This window comes from Hippoglossus hippoglossus, chromosome 11 (assembly GCF_009819705.1).
Source record: "Hippoglossus hippoglossus isolate fHipHip1 chromosome 11, fHipHip1.pri, whole genome shotgun sequence".
Taxonomy (NCBI): Eukaryota; Metazoa; Chordata; class Actinopteri; order Pleuronectiformes; family Pleuronectidae; genus Hippoglossus; species Hippoglossus hippoglossus.
The window spans coordinates 10,901,853-10,927,100 of NC_047161.1; the positions used below are offsets into that span (position 1 = coordinate 10,901,853).

Consider the following 25,248-nt stretch of genomic DNA (forward strand, 5'->3'; position numbering starts at 1 on the left):
GAGACAAAGATAAACAGAGAGAGCGGGACAGAGATAGCGAGACAGACAGAGACAAACACATAGAGAGAGACAAACAGAGAGAGAGAGCGACAAAGATAAACAGAGAGAGATGGACAGAGAGAGCGAGACAGACAGAGAGAGAGAGACAGAGAGACAAATATAAACACAGAGAGACGGACAGAGAGACAAAGATATACAGAGAGAGAGGGAGACAGACAGAGAGACAAACAGAGAGAAAGATAGAGACACAAATATATAACACAGGGAGAGACAGACAGACAGCAACAAACACAGAGACAGCAGCAGGGAGAGGCCTGGTTCAGACCAGGTATGAACATCCGTCCTGAGGAGATTGGATTGTAAGTGGTTCTTGTGAAGTTGGTCTGTTCACACCTGGCATTAGAATGTGTCCTGAATGAGTCTCCTGTGACCACTCGGGATCTGAACTCACTTCGCCGCTTTAAACAAATCCACATATAGACGCTGAGAAGCATAAAAATGAATTTGATTCATTGTGAAACTGTGGTGTGTCAGAGGAGTAGGTGCTGCTTAAGATGTGGCCCGGGACACATTGGTGTTCATACAGCGACAAGGATGTGGCCCGGGACGTGGCCCAACCCCCCCATGAATAAGGTCTGAGTGATTGGATCTCAGGACGTATTTAGGTGCGTTCAAACCTGTACTCAGTGCTGATCATCTCGGATGTTAATACCAGGTCTGAAAGGCATCAGAAAGACAACAGACTTACACTGGAGAGGAAGAGAAGTTATTACACTTACACTGAGAATGATGGAGCGCAGCTGTTTCTGGGCAAGAATATGGGCCATCTCCTATAGAGGGAGAAAGAAAAGGGGGAGAAAAGAATACAAATTCACATAAAGATAAATAAATATATATATTTAGCTGGAGAGTGAGAGAGGAAGGGGGGGGGGGGGGGGGGGGGGGGGGGGGGAGAATGTTGAGAAACAACAATACATCAGCAATAAATGTCTTTTCTGGGGTTCTCTATGTAAAAAAAAAAATGAATATGGGCAAAAAACCAAAATAAAGTATTCACGGCACACGGCTGAGTCTGCAGTGACAGGTCATGAAATAATAAGGAAGCCATCCCAAAGGAGAACTTAATCTTAAAAAGAGGGAGGGGGGGGGTTACTTAATGCACTAACTACATGTCATCTACAGTGCAAACTACAAAGTATGCTAATCAAGGGTGCACTTACTGTCAGGGGACAATTTAGGATGTCCACAATGTGCTCATCAAACTACCATATCGTGTGCAGTGAGGAAACAAAGTCAGAGACAGAGAGACAGAGAGGGTGAGTGAATGAATGTGGAAAAAAGAAAGAACGAGTCTGACAGGAGGTAAAAAAAAACCCAGTATTTGTCAGCGGTGCAGCTTTTGGGAGGAAGGAAGGAGGGTGGGGGTGAAGGGGCAACCGAGTCAGCAGAAAAGTGAGAGACTGGGGGACCATAATAATTAGCTGAAACGACGGGGTATCACAAACACCGAACACACACACTGTCATCTCTCTGAGAACTAAGATGGTGTCACTCGCTTCTGGGACCTTAAAGGGGAATTCCGGTATTTTTTTTTCAACCTGAGTTCTATGTTTATAAATGTGGGTGTGTTTATGCTATTTTCAGGAAAAAACTTTTCGGAATCTGTCCAGTAGATGGCCTCCGCTGGCAGCCAGGACATGATGGCAGTAACTGCAGTGTAATCTTATGGGGCAACTGCGACAGTGCATGAAACATCCACAAATTGTGTTGCGAGACATGTGTTATGTTGTCAAACTCTTAGCAAAGACCCACAATAACAACTTGAGCCGTTTATTGGTGAAAAAAATACTTCAAATGGATATTTCCTGGACTTTCGCAGTTGCCCAGTAAGATTGCATTGTGGCCACTGCTGGTCGAATCCGAAAGTTTTTGTAAGTTCCGTTCATTTATACACGTACACACACGTACACACGTACACACACACACACGTACACACACACGTACACACACACACACACACACACACACACACACACACACACACACACACACACACACACACACACACACACACACACACACACACACACACACACACACACACACACACACACACACACAGGGCTGCAGAATGAAATATACCAGAATTCCCATTTAAAATGTGGCATCTGTGAACTGTCTCTTTGTAAAAAAAAACATGACATGATCAGCATCTCATTGTAAAACTGCCTCCCTGCAGAAACAGAATAAGCTGTTGTTATAGCTTTTAAACATTTGACCAAAACCCTTGCACCCGAGAAAGACATTTTTCACCTGTCACATAAAACAACCCGATAAAGTTTAATCCAGCCAATCTCATGAATCTGATCTGACCTCTGTCAAATTGTTAATTTTGTCTCAGTAAAAATAAACACTGCAACTTCTGAGTATGTGTTAAATTTGTATGCAGTTGTGCATTGTCGCTTATTTCTGCATAACATGTCTTTGCAGCTTTGTATGCTGCATGGGACGAATACTGTGGGTTGGCCCATTCATTATTAATGCCGAGGCACATCCCCGGACCCGACGGTGCCGAGGCAAAGAATCATGTGATTAGCTACAGTGCATGTGACATCGGTGAGGGAGCGGCAGAGAGAGAGAGAGAGAGAGAGAGAGAGAGAGAGAGAGAGAGAGAGGAAGGGGAGATGAGTGGAGGAATGAGAGCATGGTGGAGCTAAAACATCACTTCTGCAGAGGGGAGAGGAAAGAAAGATGAGTGGTGCTTTTATCGGTACTTCACTGCTAGATGTTACTGTTGCACTACACTGTGAGTGTGTTACTGACACACACACACACACACACACACACACACACACACACAGTACTCTGTAACAGTACAAAACGCTGATGATAAAGTGATGTACAGCTCGCTGCATCATGAAATGACACACAGTCAGTAAAGTGTGAGAATGGTGCGTGTGCACACTGGGGTCTCACCTGTCTCTTCTCCTCAGGAGCTTTGAGGAACAGAGCGTTGATGACAGCGATGGTATAGGTCTGTATGTCCTGATCAGTCCTGTAATTAAACAGCAGCACAATTAGGGAATATTAATTAAGGAAACAAGCAATTCATTATTGTCAGCACAAGTGGTTTCAAATGCACTCATCACTGTGTGACTGACGCTGATAAATTACAATAAATGAATCAACTTCACGCAGTCTACCGATCCACCCTCTTACCCCTGAAGATGTGGGATGAGCTGTCCGATGGTGATCTCCTGCGCCACCTTGTGGTACAGATCCTGACTGTTGAGCACCATGGACTCCAGGATGGCCAGGGAGCGCTGCAGCACGGCCGTGTCCATCGCCGACTTGTTCACGTAGCCGGCAATCTGCAGAAGGGACGGTGCAGGAGAGGTGAAGGGAGACGGCAGAGGGGTCTGAATCATTTATCAGCAGTAATGCTTTGGAGACACAGAGATGCAACAGGGGACAGATAAAATGCTTTTGGAAATGCACATTTAAAGTTAATTGTGGATTTGCACATTAATGTGGTTCTGAATTCTGAGGTGAAAACGTGGCTTGGTAATAAAACAATATCAATTATCATCGCAATATAGACTAGAAATAATACAGACATCCATTTATCGTGATAATTATCGATAGCGTTGGATATGCACATTTTAATCGCGATATATTGTTTGGCCTCATCGTGCAGCCCTAAACAACCATGCAAAGCTAAACAAATTCAACTGTAATGGGTTATGTGTTGTGCATTATTAATTTGAGATAATATGACTGAAAGAGCTTTACAAGCTGATGGGTTGTAAAGATCACTTCAACTGTGTTAATATACAGCAGATGCCTCTATTGTCAGTTATACACCGTTGTTACAATTACACACATACACACCTTGAGATGTAACGAGACCAGGGAGCTTTTATCATAGACAGCATCAAAACCAATATGTGTGTGTTAAATCATTTCCATCCAATATAGTGTAATTGAACAGCAGCATTATGTCCGTCTCGAACCCCAGCCCTGTTACTGAATGAGTCATTTCCCTGGCTGACCTTCTTGATGAAGGCCACAGAGAAAGTGTCCCAGGAGACGATGCCATGGTCCATCAGCTCCACAAAGGCCGTCAGAGTGAAGGACAGCAGGTCGCCAAAACTATGAGACGATACAGGGACACACACAAACACACAAACCATAGGAAACTTCTCTCTAGCAGATGGCCTGGAGCAGTGTATAGCAGCAAAGCCCAGATGGCTGGGAACATAACGAGGAATGAGCGATCAGCGAGAGACAAAGAGAGAGGTGGTGGAGAGGAAGAGGAGAGAGGACAAAAACAACAGAAGTTCAAGGCTGCGACCAGGCTCGCTGAAGAGAAAGAAAACCAAACAGACAGGGAGAGAGCAAGAAAATGGGGGGAGAAGGTTTGCGATGCAGCGCAGACAGACTGTCCTCATGGAAACAGCAGGGGCCAGCAGGGGGCCAGCAGGAGCCGGGCAGCACAGTGTGGCGTTCAATCAGGACCAGAAAGCTACATTATAGAATGAAGTCATGCAGTTACACAAATACAAGGAGAAATAAATCACGCTGCAGGAGTCGCAGGAGGCCAAAGCAGGGAACACATTATTAAATGTCTGTTACATCCAAGACATATTACAGCGGGAAGTACTTAATGAAAAATGTAGGAGCCGTAATCAAATATAAAAAAAGTTTTCACTGGCAGACAAGTCATGTTAAAAATCTAAAAGTTTAAGTTATTCTTGCTGACGTGTTGAAAACTGCTCAGTTAATACAAGTTTGATGTATGACTTGATGGATTGGTTTTACAACACTGACCTCTACTGCTCAAATTAGGTATTGCAGAACTGTGCTGCATATTCCCTACATGTGTTCAACTTGTGCTGAAGTGTGCATGTGTTCAAGATTGTTTTATATTTTCACTGTTTTAGTTGAATGTACAAATTGCTATAATCTAACAACAACTGTGCTTCTTAAATTTTTTTTTTTCTTAATTCAGAGTATTGCCACATATGGATCGACAGAGAGCATCATGGGTAAGTGTGCCACGTGGCAGGAGATTAGTGAACAGTCAAATGGACAATTAGTAACCGACAGCTGAAGGACGAAGAGGCTTTTGCAGATGGCACTGGGCACTGAGGTGACATACTGTGGTTACACTACTGGACGCTACATGAAAGAGCAGAACACTGATATTAGTGGATAGATCATTAAAGGCAGACGGAAAGAAGAGAACCTTGATGGTTTGCTGATGTTCCGTCAGCTCATTATGATGAAGAGGGAAAAACTGTCTCACAGTGAGCCCCACAGAAAAATCCCCTCAACCCCCCGAGCACCGCGTTGTAAAGAAAACCAAGATTTATTTCACTGTAAGCATTGACTTACACTAGAAGTAATGCTAAATGTTAACTTGTACTTGCAAAAACATAATTTCATTGACTTCAATGAGTTTTCTTAATTTAGTAGATTTAAAAAAAATCAATAAATCTTAGTCTTCTTTCAGTTTAGTCGAATATTAAAGAAGTCGACTGATTCTGTTGCTCAAAACCACATGCAAAAAAAACAAACAAGTGCCACACAGATTCTGGCATTGGAGCCTTTAAGTGGCTGTGTTATACACGTATAAATAATTTCCCATAAGGTAGTGGGGCCAGAGTCTTAATCATGCAGACTCGGTCAGCAGGTTAGGAAGAGCAGAGAGCCAATGACGTTACCCGGCTGGAGGGTTGGGGTATGGGGGGGGGGGGGGGGGGGGCCTTACCATGGCTTCATAATCTTCTGTAGTTTCTGATAGCGCCTGAAAAGATTCGAAAAACTTTGGCGTCACAGTTGGGAAACAAAACAACCAACAACCTTTAGGTGTCAGCACAGAGCAGGGAACAACACACATCACAGCCGGTTGACAAGGTAAAAGAGAAATTTCATCTCACATCATAAATACGTTATTTCTTATTGTACAAATAAGACACATATTTTACTTTCATACACTGACTTATAGTAAACACCTTGAACCAGCGAGTCTACCCAGATGCTGAGAGCACGCCAAGCAGAAACAGATGAAGAAGCAGTTTGCTGCGAACCTTAATTTCACATTGAAGCTTAGGTGGAGACGAAAATGCACAGAAATTATATTCAATACTTCAAATGTCTTGATGTGACAACAGGTTCTGTAACCTTTCTGCTTGCTGATATGGTTTTATATATCATGGATGAAATGCTGCACTAATTAAATCACACAAATAAAAAGAGACAATGGGACAAACAAAGATAAACAAAGACATGTCAGAATGAGTGTCCATGTCACTCTGCTTAGCCCACGGAACAGACAGCTTTCACGTGCAGGGACTAATTTATGAACACAACTGAAAATGTCTAACCCGGCAGAAATGTGCAGAAACGTTTCTCAAAGCCTCAGAATTTTATAAAAGCATTTTTTTCTGTGAATTTTCTAATCTAAATTACGTTGACATCCACAGTATTGATGTGACGGCAGAACTCACAGCAGAGATAAAAATCTCAAAACCTTGGCAATTACAACCAAAATGAACTGCGTGGTTTGATATCACTATGTCAGTGAGACAATGTGCTTCTTCTTTCCCTTTAAAACAAGACATAAAATGCGTCTTCCTGTTATTTATCTCGAAAATAAAAACACTTAATGAGATGGTTGAGTGTGCTGCTGGCCCGGAGACTAAGGGCCAGGTCACACATACATAAATATTTCAACGGTGAACCTTCACCTCACATCCAATCAGTGCGAGACGGGGGGGGGGGGAAATAAAACATTCACTTCCTGTGGCGAAGCAAATCGCAACATGGCTTCACATGGAGTTCTTTGGTGAACTTTGACCCGCTTTGCATTCCTGTATGCACGACCACGCCCTTATACTTCTGTTAGAATGGAAAGAACAACTTCCTCCAACTTTTGATCAATGGATTAGAGATGTTCTGAATCATTCTCCCTTGAGAAAATTATATATGCTGTGTGTGCGCTCAACTTGTTCACTGTTTGGTAACCTCTTCTGGAAATTTTAAATTTATAGATACAACTCCCCTCCCTGCATATTTATTAATTTATTCATTCATTCATTTATTAATTTATTTATTTCCTTGTTATTTGTGTTCGTTGTGTCACTTGTTATAGTTATCATTAAACCTATGTTCTGACATGTCATATTGTAAATTGGTAATAGCTCAAGAGGTTAAGGTTACTTGTGGGATGTGTATTTTGTAAATGTATCATTTCATATAGCTGAAGCTACACGGGGCATTCTCAACAGTTGTTCCATATTTAAGTCAGTAGAGGGCGATATCTGCCTTCGCCCTGTGGAGCTGGTGTGGGCAGGAAACGCAGAACTGAGTTCCACATGAATACAGCCCAGCATCTCTGGCAGAGGCTTTGAATCACAGCGACGCTCTGCCCCCGAGAGTCGTCAGCACCGAGCCCCTTGAACAGTTACAGCTCACCAGGTTGGTTGTCAGGCAAACTAATGAGTGTGTGTGTGTGTGTATGTGTCAGACACTGATATCTCCATCACACACACACACATACTTGTGCACCTACGCACAGACACACACTTTTAAGCTCTCCATCCCTGAATAACTGATGCAAAGGCAATTTACATAAATCCACATTTAACGAAAGAGCCGAGAGGAGTCAACACCGGTGCTGCTGGGATGGCACCTCACTGGGAGTTCAAACTGGGTCAAATATCTGCTCATCTGTTACATGCAGAGACAGAGAAGAGGCTTAAATGACTCGCTTCAAGATTGTAGAAGTGAGCGTTGTGCTAGAGGTGTTGTCTGATAATACAGAAACATCAGACGTGGTTTCTGCTGAGCAAGAGATTTTAAAATACCTGGGGGGGACGTGAAACTTTATAGGAGACGCAGAATAAGACAGTGTGCACGTTAAGTCTATCGATGTGTGGCTGTGTAAAGTGTTTTTGGTTTCCTTACTGACCCCTTGACCTTGTGTCAGTGTGTGGTTTCGGAGCAAAGTTGTTATGCAAATGACTCTTCAATCCATCTTTTCTTTCACCGGGAAAAAGGATGAATAATGAGAATTGCATGAGGCAGAAAACACGAGCGACCCGGGCGGCTGGCGGCTGCTGCCCTCCCTGCCAGTTTGAACCGTGTGTGAGCATGTGCGCGTGTGTTGTGTTGTATGTGTGTGTGCTTTTTTTACACTCCCACAGCAGCTCTCATCTGGGTTTTGACTCTGGCTGGCCGGCACCTTGCATTCACACAGAATGCTCCTGGCACACACACACACACAAGCATTCATGCACAAACACACACACACACACACACTTCCCCCTGGCATCATGGCTGAGAAATTCCACCTCAGCGAAAAATGTCCTCGCTGTAACCTTCGGTTGAGACGGTCTCTAGGGACCTCCACCCCCGTCAACACACACATAGATGCGCGTACACACACACACATACACACACACACACACACACACACACACACACACAGACACTGAACAGACAGAGACCAGTGCAGAGCTCTCTTCTCAGTTGACTGTAATATCACTGTCACGGTCAACAAAGAAGACGAGCAGTAGCCCTTGGGCATGTTCTACATCTATAATAAAAGCTAGTTCTTCTCTTTTGGGCTGTCATACTCACGGATGACACCTTTAGTGTGATAGAGGGTTTAAAAGGTATAAGTGTGGATCCAATGTAGCTGTGGCGCAGACGCATTAAACTGCCCAGTCACACACATTCTACATGGAGACAGAACAATCTGTGGTTGGTTGGGTCAAGCTACTTGTGTTTTATTGGACAAATTGTTCCTGACATATTTTGACAGGAAACTGAATACTTTAAAAATAAAAGTCTTTCACTATCAAATATTCAGTTACTTTTCCTGAGTTATTAAAAAAGTCATTACATTGTTAATGTGAAAGTGGAGAATAATGACCATGATTGGACATTTCTATACAACGGTGACGTGACGTCAAGACGGGTCCCGATCACACGACACCAAGTTTTGTATTGTGAACTGAATTGATCTAATGACTTTGAAAGTCTGACCTTGGCATAAGAAACATGAAGAATTTTAGAACATGAAAATCACTAGACTGAACTTCAGAATGCAAAGTGCAACGACCACAGAATCTGGTCAAAGCTCAATCTACAGAGATGGAGACGAGAGGAGATGGACGGACAGTTGACTTACTCAGTCCCACTCTCCACCATCAGTGTGAGCAGGGAGATGCCGTCCAGGTTGATGAACTCCTGGGCGAAGGTGATGTCACGGGACGCGTTGGCCAGGTCCTTCAGAGACTCCAGCTTGGCGTCCATGCTGGACGACTGGATCCGCTCATGGAGCTGGACAGCTGTCTGGTACTGGAGAGGAAGGACCCATAAGAACTGTATCTTTGTCGGTGCATTCACCCTGAAAGTAGTTTCATATAAAAAGGAATAGAACTTACAGGAGAGGTGGTCAAGCGCAGGATTGAGCCGTTCTTGATGTCATTGCGATTCTGTGGAGGATTATGAAGATAAAAGCATAAGTAAGAAAGGACGTTTTTAAGGAATATATTTGACAGTCTGGAGGAAAAGCACAAAAGCAAACCTTTTCTGTGATGTAAAAATTTGTTGCGTCAGCGATCTGCAGAGCAAAGTTTTCATGGTTCCCCAAGGACCACCTAAAAGCCATTGGATAGAGAGAAAACATTTCATTGCTTGTGGAAACGTCTTCTGTAAAATACAGCTAGCAAGATTAAAGCACAGATAAGAGACGGAGAGTGACTTTTGCAGGAAGTATTATTCTTTAATTAATGTACACACACACACACACACACACACACACACACACACACACACACACACTGGAAACAGAAAATGCAGACTCACCCTTCACACACTTCTTTAATGATGGCTGAGAGAGGCTTTTTCTGTGGAGAAAGGCAAACCTGCATTTAGTCCAGGGTCCAAAGTCGAGTTCCTAAAACAACAGTCAACTCAAGAGTGAGCTGCAATCATTTTATATTACTGGACTGGCACAATGAGGCACTGTTCTGCAGGAGCCTGTATTTATCTTACTGTACAACTGCTGATGTGGAAGCACTGACCGTGTCTGTCGCACCATTTCATTCACTGTTACTGTTCGTGGAGCGGTTTCTGCATCGGTTACACTGATATTCTGTGGTGGAAGCGGAACTTTTGTTTATAGCATTTATTTTTATATAGTAATATATCGTTAATCTTACTCTGCACCACTACATTTGCATAGAATATATGCAGTTTATACGATTTGATGCATTTTACTGCATAAACTACCTTGCAGTAGGGTTAGGTATCGTAATGATACCAAAAATATTTCAATATAATATTTTACTATTTATTTCACTTAACAGTATATAGGAAACGAGCTCAGTGTTTAATAACTCAAATGAAATAAAACGTTTCCCAATTTAAATTAGAAAATATGTCATTAAATGATCACATAAGTGGATGAACCAATTTGCCAATTAAAAGCCCAACACTTGATATTTATTACTCAAAAGTATTGACATTGGATTACAAGCCCAAACTCAATAGAAACATTAACTGTCTATAACACTTAAATGATGTTGCAGTGTTAATGCATTAATAAAAATAGTCTGTCGTGAATTCTCAACATAATGCTCCATTTTACTTTGACTCTAAAATACATCTTGCTTTACAAGTCTGTGCTTTTGCTTGTGGGAAATTCTGAATGAAGGACATTGATATTTTTCTTTAAAGGGGCTCTCCTACCTATTTTAAATATGAAGGTCAGTTTGCTCAGACAGTGAATATTCTGGCTGTGAAAACAATGGGAACATGTCTACTGGGGCTTTGGAGGAAGATTCCCAATGTGAGGAGTTTAGGCGTTAACACATGAGGCAGGAAGGGCCTGACGAATGTGTTTTAGTTGCCTTATCGGACATAAACAAATGCATTTAAATGCATTTTTGGAGCTAGAACCATGACAGAGACCAATATCCTGATCTCTGCTGCTCCAAACCACTAATGAGGAGTATCCATTTGAAGTATAGTTGTTTTTAAGCTCTAAAAAAAAACAAACTGTTCATTCACCAGTGTTGCTCCATTTACTGGCTCAGGAGTCCTATCCACAAGTCCAGTTAAGAGCCGGACTGAACCCCACAGTCTTTTCATAGCACACAGGCACCAGCATGTGCATAAAACCACACAGTTCGAACGCTGCACATGCACAGACAGCAATTTGGCGAGCAACTGTAACATTGTACAGAGCATTGCGGTTTATATGACGGCTCTCTATCACTACTTTCCTGCAGGCAGAGCAGAAGAGAGAGAGAAGCTGCTTCAAAGAGCACAAGCTGTGGTGATGAGGATTTACAGAGCGAAGTGATGGTGACAGGATGGGGGGGGGGGTTGTATGACAGGGAGGGAAAGACAGGGGGTGACAGAGAAGGAAGGTGGGCTGATATGAGAACAAAAGAGGGAACAAAAGATGAAACAGTGAAAAAATAAAGAAAATGACATAAGATGAAAGAGAAACAACAGCGCAAACAGGGCGAGGAAGAGTGGAGGATAATAGTGGGAGGGGGCAGGAGAGCAGAGAACAAAGAGAAAGAGGAGTGGAGGAAAATGAGGAACTTAAAAAAAATGTGTGTATGTATATATAATGTGCGAAACAACATCTTTGAGTTTCAAAAAGACATTCAAGGGCATTTGCAAAGGTAAAATTCTGTAGTCAAAATTAAAAAACAGACCCGAAATGGAAAAAATATGATATGATATTACAATATATATGAAAAAAGTATTGATTCAGAATCACACACGATCTTACAAACATTCAAGAGCCTGAATACCGCTCGAAAAATCCAGGATTTAACTCTAAATGTTAGATATTTCTTTCCTTCGTTTTCATGAGGAAACTATTAATATTCTCAACCCATCAAAGAAGCAGTTAAAGCTCTGCAATATCTTAAAAGGATATGAAACCCTGAGTACCTTGCTCTGAGCAATTCCTCCTCTCATCAAAGCTTCATCCACTTTGGACATGTATTATTAATAAACTAATACATTTAAACATGTGGAGCTTTAACTAATAATATAAAAAAGGTAATAATCTTTTACCACATGTGCAAAGTTTTGTTTAAGTTGTGATATTTTCTGCTCCCTTAATTCTGCCATTTAATCAGCTGCTTTAGATCTAATATAAAAAGGGAAAAAAAGGTAAATATAAGTTGAAGTTTTCTGAAAGAAACAAGTGCAAACCTTGGGTCTTTTTTTTCATTATAAACCAATTGAATTTCTGTTTTTGTGATATTATTATTCCATTAAGTGCTCCACTTGAGAGAAGTGTTTTTTTCCCCTTGCAAATAGTTGGTTTGATTTAATTTTTTTAAAGATGGTTACTTACTTCTGAATTATGCTTATAGAGCCAGATTTCGCTTGTTTTACCCGAATCAAACTCGCTTATACATGATTCCAATTAAAGACATGTACACCTCGGTACTACAGACAAAGTTAAGATGAGCTGGTGAACACAGTGGAGCATTTATCAGACATAGAGCCAGATATTAACCTCAGGGGGGAGTAACGGACTAATATCAACATGGATAGAAATGTAATCAAGCAACGTTCTGTTTGTTCAGTTTGCTTTATCAAAGAATCATCTCAAAAGTTGATAATGTCAGTGTTGCATTTACAGCTTGTTTCCACAGCTGCATCTAAGAATGTGTTTGTAATAGACCATAGTCAGATATCTCTAGAACCATTTAAGTGTATAATGACAATTCCATCTATAGCCTACCTGCTGCTTTACAATAGACCTTCAGTTTGATTCCTGTTTGTTTCTGCTGAAATCCTCATGCTCCTTTGAAAATCTTTTTTCTCGACACACACACACACACACACACACACACACACACACACACACACACACACACACACACACACACACACACACACACACACACACACACACACACACACACACACACACACACACACACACCATGTTCTCCCCTGTTATTGCATTTCTGACAACCAACAACACTAAAGTGCTTATTGAAATTGTCTGCACTCGTACCAATTTACACACCACACTGCACAGATCTTGTACTTGTGTGCCGAGGATGTTTGGAAAGAGAGAAATCGGCGTGAGATTTATGCAGATACACAAACACAGAGGGAAACAGCTGCATCTTAACACAACGTGGCAGAGGAACGCACGCACAAAAATACACACACAGATACCCATATACAAATGGGCACAAGTACACATATACACAGCTGTCAGCACACAAGCACACACACACGGTAATAGTAACAAGTATGCATGTTGCCACACAAACACACCCACACACCCTCGTAAACAAACAAAAAATACACACACACGCTTTCTCTGGGTCTCAAGACAGCGAGAGCAGCCGAAGCCCACTCCCCATCGCATGACTCAGACAGCCATATGCTGCTGCAGGGCCTATTGTACAGAGGAGATGAAGAGGGAGGAAGAGGGAGGAGGAGGAGGAGGAGGTGGGGATTTGACGGTGGAGGACAAGAGAGGAGGAGGAGGCACAGGGCAAGTTTCACGGATACAACAAAAGACGGGGAGGAGGAGTGGGGGGGGGGGGGGGGACGAGAGCGAAAGCAAAGAGGGCAAAGGAGGAGGAGGCGACAGATAGGAGAAACAAGAGGAAGATGACAGGATGGGGTGAGACAATTAGAGAAGAGCGGAGGAAGGAGAGGAGGAGAGGTGGTTTTAAAGAAGTGAAGACGTTTTACTATTCAGACGGCAGATAAAGACACATTAAATACACAAACTACATAACTAAATCTACACTCCAGTGTTTACAGAAAAACCCAGAAGCACATGTACTCTGGTGTTCAATGTTTCATTCAGTGGTTCATCCATTGAGAAGGGCAATCATGGCTCCAGTTGCCACGGTGACTCCTAGATTGTACAATCATTAGTCCATCCATGAGTCACACACACTATCAAACTACGCAACAGTAAACAGATTATCACACACACACACACACACACACACACACACACACACACACACACACACACACACACACACACACACACACACACACACACACACACACACACACACACACACACACACACACACACACACACACACACACACACACGAGGCCGGCTCGTCACTGTTTGGGCTAATTCTTTTTTTATTAGCATGTCATCCAGTGTTTGTTAGACCCAGACGTTCGCTGACCCACAGTTAGCACCTTTTTCTGTGGATTCATATTGATCTGACACGCACTGATCTCTCTTCTAAAAGCCGCTGATCGGGGAATCAGCTCAGTGTTACTCGCCCGGCCCCGTACCTTTACAAACAGGAGGGTGTCTGTGTGACCTATGACGTAGTTGTTTCGGAAGAGAGAGGGGGCGTGAATGTGTTAGAAGCGTGACGACACCTCCTTTACACCAGTATAAGTGGGTATATGCAGGTTTTTTAAATGCGGGTAAAGATGCAAAAAATTGCCACGATTGACTCATTTCTCAAAATAGAGGTATTTTGTTTTTCCTGGTGTGTCCGGGAAAAAAGTGCACTCTCACCTCAAATTAGCGCATTCACCTGGGTGTCATGTTTCCATCGCTGCCAACTGGAGCCGATAAAAACCTTCTGTCTACTGCAGATTCTGACCCGGGAGTGAACGCCGATTGAATCCATTCACATTGCAAACAACAACCAGATGAGAGCAGGTGTTGGGGAGTTTTCTGGCCAGTGGAAAAGGGGCTTTAGAAGAACGTGTACGTGCAGAGTGAACGACAACTGTCAGTCCCGTGGAAAGAACGTGGTCTTTCCTTCCTGAGAGTTTTCTGAACTCAGCATCGGGAAATCCAGAGGCCTCCTTACTATGGTTTAGAGCCGCGAAGCTGGACACTATTGATAAATAATACCATAAATTTTCCACTGAAGTTGAAAATCTGATATTCATGTCATGCATTTTGATCATGAATTACAGTAAACATATTGTGTAAATTACGGGAATATGTTAGAGATTTGTTATGCTGCCCTGAGGTAGTTTGATGGGATTTAATCAAATCCAGCACTGAATTCCTTATCGAATCTAATTGTGTTTTGCTGTCAACATTTCCATGAAACCGAAGTCATTAAAAGAGTGAGTTTAGATCTGTGACCTTCATAAAAACACCACAGTTTTTAATATTCACAGCCTTTAGCTAGAAGAGAGACACAGTAATGTTTGTCATACGTGTGCCAATAATAACACTTGTTTTTGTTTGTTTTTGTCCTCAGAGACCTACCTGGTCTATTTCCATGAGCTTGGGGAAAGCCCCCGGCCACTCAATGGCCACCTTGACGATGTCTGCCGGCGGCGGCATGGCTGCCGGGGGGGTGGGGGGAGGCGGTGAACGTCTCGCTGCCTCACACCTCTGTCACCACCACTGGAAGAGGCTCATCCAAACCTGCAGGACAGGAGTGAAGGGAAAAGGAGGATGGACAGAGGAATGAAAGGGGAAAACGGGGGAGAAAAATGGAAGAGACATTAGTAAAGATCTGGGTCTTTGCTTCCTCTAAAAATTTAAAGAACATTATTCAAGACTAAAGCGAAAAGGTGAAAAGGGGGGGCAGAGCTGAGTTCTGCACAGCTCTCGGGGGGGACTGCTAATAAACTACTGATAACTCCAGCAGAAACTAAAGTGAGCAGCTCAAACCAATTATTCACCCCCATATATCATTTAAGGGTTTAGAGGAAATGAGTCAACCTACTTACACTGGTTTACTGTTATTTATAGAGATGTACACTCTGCACTCATATATTTTCACACCTCAAAAATATCTGAGGTCAGGCTACAATGCCAAATGTCTGTATACCCACTGCTGATAACCACAGCAATCGCCCACAGCTCAAACACTCTCTCCTGTTGACCTTAAAAACTTAGCTCTTCATGCAAATTCCAGCGAACACCACTCATACAAGCTAAAGTGGAGATACTGTTTATTTTGGGTATTTGTTCACTAAGATCAATTGTATTTGCAGCCGTGGCCCAATTTAATTTGCGGTTGTTGAAACACACAGAGCATTTGCACGTGCTGCTGGGCCAGATAATTCAATAATTTGATTCAAATTGAAGATTATCTGCTAATGAGGTCACAGCAGGTAAGTGGGTTGATGGAAAGTCATTATGTTTTTAAGAATGCACGCTGTTCAGTCGGGTTCAGTCATTTACATGCAGTCGCAAATCACACAAATCACCCAGCAGCGTCTTCCTACAACTTCAAAAGTACAGACTCTCTGGTTCAAAGTGGTTTTCGGACGAGTTGTAACGTTTGAACACATAAAGCAGCCCTCTCTCGTTCATGAGACGTAGCAGCACTTATGCCACAATAGCAGGTGAGCATGCAAGATACAGCAGCAGTAGCTTTAGCCGTCAGTCCAGAGAATTTCCCTCTAGTCGGTGTCGGTGGAATAAAGCTGCATTCCACAAAGTTTTACACATTAAGGTCAGTTTATCCATCACGAGGAACACAAACATCCATCAAAACACCAAATGTGAATCTGAATTATTTTAATCGAATCTGAGGAAATCAGTCAATGACATCACCCTGGTATTTATGGCTTTAATTTGGAGACAAATTACTGTGTGTGCATCCGAAGGTCTAAGGTCTTTTAACTTTTTCTTTAGCCATTACTTCGAAATGATGTATCATTTTATTTTCCGTGTCCGCTTTCAAATGACAAAGTATTATTTACTTCTTGTCTTTGAGGTTTTGTACCCTTGTTTATTTGTCCTCTTCATGAAGAATGGCTGTTTTAAAAGGTGCTATATATATATATATATATATATATATATATTAAAAGGTATTATTATTATTATACCCAGGCCCAGAAATTAAGCACTAATATCAAAGCACTAATTGTATTTTATAGCCACAGTTTTCCTTTTGAAGTTTGATATTTGAACAAGTTGGACATCCACTGTCCTTTATCCTCAGCTATAGGGTGAGGAAAAAATACCAAAAAAAAAAAATTTTAACCAGGAAAAGTGGAATAGATGCTGCATGTAACAGAGCACATCAACAAAATAAAAAATATTCGCAACATAAGTACCTAAAACTGTCGTTTTCTATTTCTTTTAATGAGATACACACAACTGAAGCACTCAAAAGACCCTGAATCTGTATTTGCAACCACATGCATTGTGGTTCATACAGATAGCAACGAGTTCTGTAGCACTCAAGCCTCTTTCATGTGAACACACACACACACACACACACACACACACACACACACACACACACACACACACACACACACACACACACACACACACACACACACACACACACACACACACACACACACACACACACACACACACACACACACACACACACACACACACTGAACTGAGCTTGTAATCCTGGGTGGCTCCTCCCTGGCTTCTGTGCAGAGGAGTCCTGAGAGAGCACAAAAAAAGCAACAGAGGAACAGGCAGCTGGATTGACCTGAAACCCTGTGGCTTTCTGAGATAAGCCAACTGGATGTTGTGGAGAAAAACTACCAAATCAGAGTTCTTCTAACTCACACAGACGGGTATCTGGTTAAAGCCACCTTTGTGTGCCTGCAGGGGTCTAATGAAACCCACCACTGCACAGTTATGAAGTGGAAAATGTAGCATCGATGGCCCCGAAACTGACTGAGGGAGGCATCAATAATTTACCATTCCAGCCTGTCTAGAAATCTTGGATCATCTTAATTCCTGGTGAAGAAGCCTGTTTACATATTTATTCTCAATCCATAATGCAACAACACCGGCTCAGACTAATTCCTGGGGGACAAGTATTGAGGGAAAAAAACGTGTGTCGATATATACAGCATGTAGAGAGAGTAGTGAGTCATTTAATGTGTGTGTGTGTGTGTGTGTGTGTGTGTGTGTGTGTGTGTGTGTGTGTGTGTGTGTGGACAAACAGTGTGCAGACATAGTTACTGTGTGATTGTGTTTGATGAGCAGGTATTAAGTTAATGATACTGTAGTATATGTAATGAGAATAGCCTGGCGTTATATGTGTGTATGTGTGTGTGAGTCACCCCATAATAATCCACATAGCCTTTATTCAAGGGCCCGTTGCCATGGCAGCCGCTGCATCAAAAGCTGGAGATGTGGATGCATCCCTCTGTCTCCCTCTCTCTCTCCTAAGTGCGTGTCATAGTCAAGTCACGTTTGTCACAACTCCACAGAAATGACTCAATCCAACCCGTCTGCTTTGAATTTCAATAGTGAAACATGAATGAGTGTTTTCATTGAGGATTATAGTGCTTTAGTAACATATGTTAAATACTTTCTGAGGCACTTCAGTGCATCTCTGTGCCCCCCCTCCTCTGTAACCTCACGCAGAGGGGGAGGAAACGCTCATGGTGGTGAATGAGATGTGGAGAAAACACTAAGACAGATAAACAAAGCTACATGAGCACAATCCTGCAAACATTACAATTAATGAAACAAACGTGTATCGTTTAAAGAATAACAGCAGCAGCATCCTGTTTAATCCCTGTTGGGATAATAATGTGCCTCACAAACACAACCCTTATAATAGTCATCTACTGTGTGTACAGATTTTAATCCTCTAGCTACAGCTAGAAAGAATAGACTGTACACAAAGATGGACGACGCGTCTCCATTTCCTCCCACTATCCAGAAATCCAGCCGTACGCTGCCATCTTGTGCATTTAGAACCGGAGCAGAGTCTGAGCAGGAGCATCATATCATAGGATGAAGCCGCAGTAGCGAAGTCCTGTCAATACATAAGCTCGACCAATCGAGAGACACGTCACTCCATTTTTATAGCCTCAAATAACTATTTAAACCAAACTTACTTAAGAATCTGCGTGATAAGAACTACATGAAATGACAAAAAAGACTTGTGAGAAAAATTAACATGTGTCTATTTTGACTTTTTAGTTTGGCCCATGTACCATCCACTAACATGGAGGAGGTGGGATTTATGACCTATACTGCAGCCAGCCACCAGGTGGCGAATTGCTGGTCACAATTCTTTAAAGAAACAATTTAAGGATCCTGTTTAAATGTTTATGTAATGCATTGATGTGGAAAATATAGAAATATAGGCAAATATCATTATTGAATTGATCAAATTCTTAATTAAAATCGACAACCCAACTTCTGACTGGTTCAACTTTGACCCTCCGTTCTTAATTTTAGTTTTTGTGCACACAAACAGTTTCCCTGCCACTGAGGGATTATTCCTAACATTTCAGACGACTTACTTTCAGCTTTATCTCTAAATAATGTGGTTCTGATAATCTGACAAAACCAATTTGTTTAATATATCTGTCTAATGGCTTGTTTATCTGGCCCAGTCTGCTTTTGTGATTAGCGATGTTTCAATACTCCCGTATCTCAGTCATTTATTTGGTGAAAACAATGCAAACAGAGAGAAGCAGAAAATAATGACAAATTGTAATAAACAGGAATTATCCCTTACAATGGAGAGAGGAAAGTTAATCTGTGTGTGAAGTCACTGTCCTTTTGACTAAGGGTTTGTGTTTTCCAGTAACGACAGTGTGTGTGTGTGTGTGTCTGTGTGTGTATTCCGAGCACCTTGTCATCATCTTCTGAGAACTATATGACTCAGAGATGGACGGCCTTGAAGCTTATTGATTGGACTGAGACACACACACGCACGCACACACGCACACACCCACCACCGTAAATCCCTTGAAAATGGTCTCAAACATAATTGAGAGACACAGCGGTTTAACACACCGCCGTGAGCAGCACTCATTGGATCAACATGTTTTTCCTGCAGTCGACACACGCTTGCAACAACAGACTTTCTCAGGTGTGAGGTTTGTCTCCATGCATCCTCCACATGTCATCAGTGAGTGTTTACTACGGTCTGCGTATCAATCTGTCGCTCTGGCATCTCATCGCAGCCTCCTCACACTGTAAATGGAACCTTGTTATCGAGCTCGCTGCTGTCAGAACTCATCACGTCAGAGCAGGTGATTTGCTGCAACCTGGTTCAGCGTGAGTGCGAGTGAGCGGTGGGTTTATTTTTCCCTCTGCCAGAGGGTTAAACAGGCCAACGGGACACAGACCTCACTCCATCTCTTTCCATTTCCAGGAGAACGCTCCTGTCAGTTTTTTCAGGATGGGACCTCGCTTCCTTCCTCTGCTCTTTTACTCGTGCATTTATTTTATCTGACATCTTCTGCTTCCATCAATCTCTCCTCTCTTTCTCCACAGAACATATTATCTTTCCAGATTATGATGAAAAAGAACATTAACCAGTTGCTCCACACTATGTCCAATCATTGGTTTAACAGGCATTTAAGATCCCGCTGCTGGTGTAATTGCCCTTTTGCACTTTACGCAATAACATGTTGCCAAAACCATCAAACCACTCGTTTAACTGGATCTAGCGGATCAGCAAGGTTGTAATTGTTCAATGTGTCTTCAAACACCTGCTGTAACCAGAGAGATATGTGCCGCTGCAGGGTTTAGTTTTAGTTACAATAGCCCATAATTCTAACGGATTAACTGCAAAAGAGTGGACATAAACTAAATCTCATGTTACGCTCAGAAACCTGCGACCTGATCTGCTGCCAGAGGTCGAAATCTAAGACCAAAAACATCAATAAACAGGGGAGAGGGGGAAAGAGGAGAGGAAACACAGAGGGGGAGGGAGGGGTGGAGAGAAGTCCTGTGATTTGTTGGGCAGCAGAAGAAGAGGAGTGCTGGGTTTCACCTCAATAATTCATGATGAGTAATCTGAGGGTCACATCATCTGTGGAGGGAGGAGGGAGGAGGGGGGGGGGGGGGGAAACACAGGTGATGCAGTGATGAAGGTGAGAAATGAAAGAGGAAGGTTGAGAAGAAGGTTAAAGTGAAATAATGACATTAGAAGTAGATTAAAGTAAAGGGTTATGTGATGAAGGAAAAATGCAACTAAAAATGCAACAAAGGATAATGAAGAGGGCGGCACTGTGGTGCAGTGGTTTGCACTGTCGCCCTCACAGCAAGAATGTTCTGGGTTTGAATCCCATTTTCTTCCATGTGGAATTTTCATTAACTCTGTCTTCTCATGGACTCACATGTATGCGTTGGACGCGTCAACAGAAACACTGCTCATTCACTTTGAATGGGACGAAAGCACCAATCGCATCATGTTCAAACACCCAAGCTCAGGCTCCAGCCAATCAAATCACGTAGATGTGCAGATCCATAGGCAGCTGGCTAACCTGGTGTGTGTTCATGTGGTTGTGGATTTTATTTCCCCATGTACTTTTCTTTAGCATTGTATTGATAGCTAGCATGGCACATTAGTTTGAAAGCTGACTTTGTGTGTCCCGAGCATGAAACTGTGTCCGGCCCCAAGCGGCGAACACGGCCACCGTCAGACGCAAGTGCAAGTACAGCGACAGTCCAAAATTGGAAACTCTAACTCTCTGTGTGTTGGCCCCTGCGACATGCTGGCCTGTCACCCAATGTCTGCTGGGATTGGCTCCAGCCCCCTCACAAAGTTAAAAGAATAAACGACATAGATAAGGACGGATAATGAGGAGGAAGAGAGTTTGAGAGATATGGGGGGGGGGGGGGGGGGAAATCAAAACAGAGGCTGTGAAGAAAGGCGAAGATGAAAGGGCAAAAGGAAAACACGCAAGAGGACAGAAAAAAGAAAGAGGGTTGGAAGTGAGATGAAGAACGACTTTTCCAGAGCTATACATGTAAGTAATAAGCAAGTAATGGTTTGAGAAAATAACTCAAATCATTATTTTCTACACCTGCACCCTTCATATAATTTGCCTCATTTTATTTCCAGCTGCTAATGAATCTATCAACACCACCTTCTAATAGGAACCGCGCGAAAATAATTTTAATTGTATCGTCCCTGCAAAATGAAAAAATGAAGGTGTCTATTTGCTTTTTCTTAAAAAGGATTTTAACACTTTGAAGTTCTTTTAATTAAAGCTACAGCTGATAGAGCGATAGAGAGGGGGTGGGGGTGGGGGGGGGGGGGGGGGGGGGGGACAAACAGAGTCAGGGCATGAATATCAAGGGGAACGTGATCTAAAGTAAAGTGCAGCCTCTCCCACTCTGCTCCTCCTGGGACCTTTTAGCAGGAACCCTGATGGTGGGAGAGAACATGAGGCAGCAGTTTTTACAATGTCAACCCTGATGAACCTCAGGCTTATAAAGGAAAGTCTTTGTTGGCACATTCACTAAATTGTCGGTGTTTAAATTTTAGGAGATGACCTCAGGCATTTGCATTTAATTACCGCTTCATTTGAAGCAGTCTGCCTGGCCTGAAACGTACGACACACCATGTCTAGTTCAGACACTGTGATCCTCCAGAACCTCTCCACCCGTAGATTACATGATGAAATCACTCAACTAATGCAGTTTAATACAAATGACGAGTGTGATTAAGGAGAATCTATTGGCACAAATGGATTATAATATTCATAACCGAGTTTTTATTCGTGTATAATCACCTGAACATTATCCGTACAACAATACTACATTTTCGCGTAAAATCTGTGTTTTCAAACTAAAACTCTTTCTGTCCACAAAAGCATTGTGGCTCAATATCAGTTTTAATCCCCGTCCATACCAACACGCCTGAAAATGCACATCATGTGACCACCCATGTACACTGGGTATGCACGAGCCCATCTACACAAGAATTGCTGGAATAATATCTGGTCTCCTACACACATAAGCAGCTGTATCATTGTAAAATGCAGAATTTAACCGCACAACAGTTGTCAACAGGGTCAGCAAGGCTTGTAATTGATTATCCATGCTGCATTATACACTGGTGGGTATGCGACAGAAGCCTGATGAATCAGTGAAGGCAAACGTTGTGACCGAAATGGTTGAGAGTGTCTACATCATCGTGTCCAAACCTCTCAGTTTCTACCCGTCCAAACTAAAACAAACCCTGGAGTTCTCAAACTAAAACGGGGACAGCAGCGTTTCGAACCTTTAGTGTAATGTGGACACCGGGCGTATCTGTAGCAGAGTTGGTGCATTTTCAAATTAAATGTAGTAGTGTGGATGTAGCAGAATCCCGGTGTTTTCATATCCTTAGAATAAGCTTCTGCAGTGGCCCAGAACACGGAAGCTAAACACTGGCTCTTCAGAGGGCCTGTGCCTTTTTATTAAGGCCACAGTAGTTTCTCCTACACCAGGGGTATAATACAATTATAGTTTAACAGAACTTATTGTTAGTTTTCACATTAAATTGAAAGGGGACGCTAAATAAGTACTCAAATGAAAAATACATCTTTTTTTTCCTCATGTCAAAAAAACTAAAAGACTACAAAAAATTTTTTTTATACAAATGTGTATCTTAGGTATTAGTTTGCAATATGCAACTTCACAGCTAGATGCCACTTTTTGACAGGGTCACTTCACAAGTGGAAGTGCAGAAATCTGAGAGCGTAACAGCAAACAGAAGAAGAGCCTGAGTGTGAGAAGTAGGGCTGAAACTGAAGCACAGGTTGTTCATATCTGAGACAAACCATTTTGAGCAGGAAATCTGACTATTTGAGAGAAAGGGCAGGGTTTTGAGGGAAAGCACTACAACATCTCAACATGAAATGAGAATCTGTGCTCTCGAATAAAAATAGGAGAGAAACTCCATACCTATACAGGCGTATATGCAGACATCTGCGTGTGGGTGTGTCTGTATTAACCCTATGCACAGGGTGAATTTCAAAAGGACCCATTCTGGCTCTTCACCCGATGCCTCTACAAAGGGCCCGCCTCGCCACGGGGGCCCTGGTATGTGTAAGAGAGTGCGTGTGAATCTGTGTGTGTGTGTGATCCTTTATCTGAGAGCTGAGACAAAAGACCACTGACAGGGTGCAGAGAACCACGAGTTATTGTTGCTCCGAGCGTGACGCCTTCACACACCTGCGCACACACACACACCTGCGCACGCACGCACGCACGCACGCACGCGCACACACACACACACACACACACACACACACACACACACACACACACACACACACACACACACACACACACACACACACACACACACACACACACACACACACACACACACACACACACACACACACACACACACACACAAGGTGGTCATGTTACAGCCTAGAGGAGAGGTGTGTGTATGACAGAGACACACAGAGCTCACACACTCCAAGTTCATATAGAACAGTGGTTCTATACTTGTATGATTCTATACTTTCTCTTTCTTTTATAGTTTCTTGTGTTTATATTATATTTTTTACTCGTGTGTTTCACTATTCCCTTTTTGCTGCTGTAGCACAATCAATTTCCCCATAGATTGTAGATAAACTTATCTTATCTAACTAGTTTTTATGCACTCTTGAATCACAACAACATCCCCCAGGTGTTATATCTGACTTTCAAAATTACCTACTGCCAATGAGATTATGTTTTCATCTGCGTTTGTTTGTTATTTAGCAGGATTATGCAAAAACTAACAGAGAGATTGCAATGAAACTTGGTAAAAGGATGTGGGTCAAGGGAGAACGCATAACATTTTAGTGCGGATCTGGATCTGTGGGTGGATCCAGGAATTTCTTTTCACATTTTTTTAACATTGTGAGATGAGGTGGGGTTTTTTTCCATTTTGCTTAATCTCTCAGAGAATAATTCATGGAGAAAAAAAACTGACTTGTTTAGGGGACTGTTATTTGTGTGTCTGTGCAATTTGGTGCAGATCGAAACAAAAATCAGGATCTGCTTTCACAAGGGGACCGTTGGGCCTTGGTGGAGGTATGTGCTCTACTGAGTATCGTTCTAGTTTAATATTAACTTCCATCTCATCACAAGGTTTGTTGCTCTTTTCAACCCTGAAACTGCAGAAGTATCTACAAGGTGCACAAGTGCTACTCATAGAGAATAATAACACAAAAACACACCAGTCTCAAGACAAAAAACAAAAAGACAGAAGGAGAGGATGAAAATGCTTCTGTGTTATGCCCAGTTCCCCAACACACAGACACACGCACCCACAGGAAACTGCTGGCTCGAAGACAAAGGGCTGACAAAACAGCTACAAATAAAGGAGGAAGACAAAAGGAAAAGGGGGAAGGCTGAGGTCAGGGTTTAGAAATATGTCTTCAGCACTCAACCAAGGCAGGAACTCTGAGAGCCTCAAGATGCAACAATATACACAAAAACAAGAAAGAAAAACAAGATCACAGAATTTGAATCACAAAGCACCAGATACTTTTCATGAA

The 25,248-nt window shown here is 42.4% G+C and overlaps 1 protein-coding gene across 5 annotated transcripts in view; it reads right to left on the minus strand.

The window, feature by feature from the left end:
• Positions 1 to 25,248, minus strand: part of elmo1 (engulfment and cell motility 1 (ced-12 homolog, C. elegans)) — a 105,791-nt gene that overhangs the window by 53,295 nt on the left and 27,248 nt on the right. For 2 of the 5 annotated variants that reach the window (XM_034599930.1, XM_034599931.1), the window contains exons 2-12: positions 15,281 to 15,442; positions 9,880 to 9,920; positions 9,599 to 9,671; positions 9,456 to 9,506; positions 9,200 to 9,369; positions 5,774 to 5,809; positions 4,053 to 4,152; positions 3,220 to 3,371; positions 2,977 to 3,055; positions 1,221 to 1,262; positions 780 to 830 (exon numbers count right to left, since the gene is read on the minus strand). In XM_034599930.1, the coding sequence (XP_034455821.1) occupies positions 780 to 830; positions 1,221 to 1,262; positions 2,977 to 3,055; positions 3,220 to 3,371; positions 4,053 to 4,152; positions 5,774 to 5,809; positions 9,200 to 9,369; positions 9,456 to 9,506; positions 9,599 to 9,671; positions 9,880 to 9,920; positions 15,281 to 15,358 (873 nt within the window). In that variant the 5' untranslated portion in view covers positions 15,359 to 15,442. The remainder of the gene's footprint in view (positions 1 to 779; positions 831 to 1,220; positions 1,263 to 2,976; positions 3,056 to 3,219; positions 3,372 to 4,052; positions 4,153 to 5,773; positions 5,810 to 9,199; positions 9,370 to 9,455; positions 9,507 to 9,598; positions 9,672 to 9,879; positions 9,921 to 15,280; positions 15,443 to 25,248) is intronic. The other 3 variants (XM_034599933.1, XM_034599932.1, XM_034599935.1) reach the window with 3 other exon arrangements.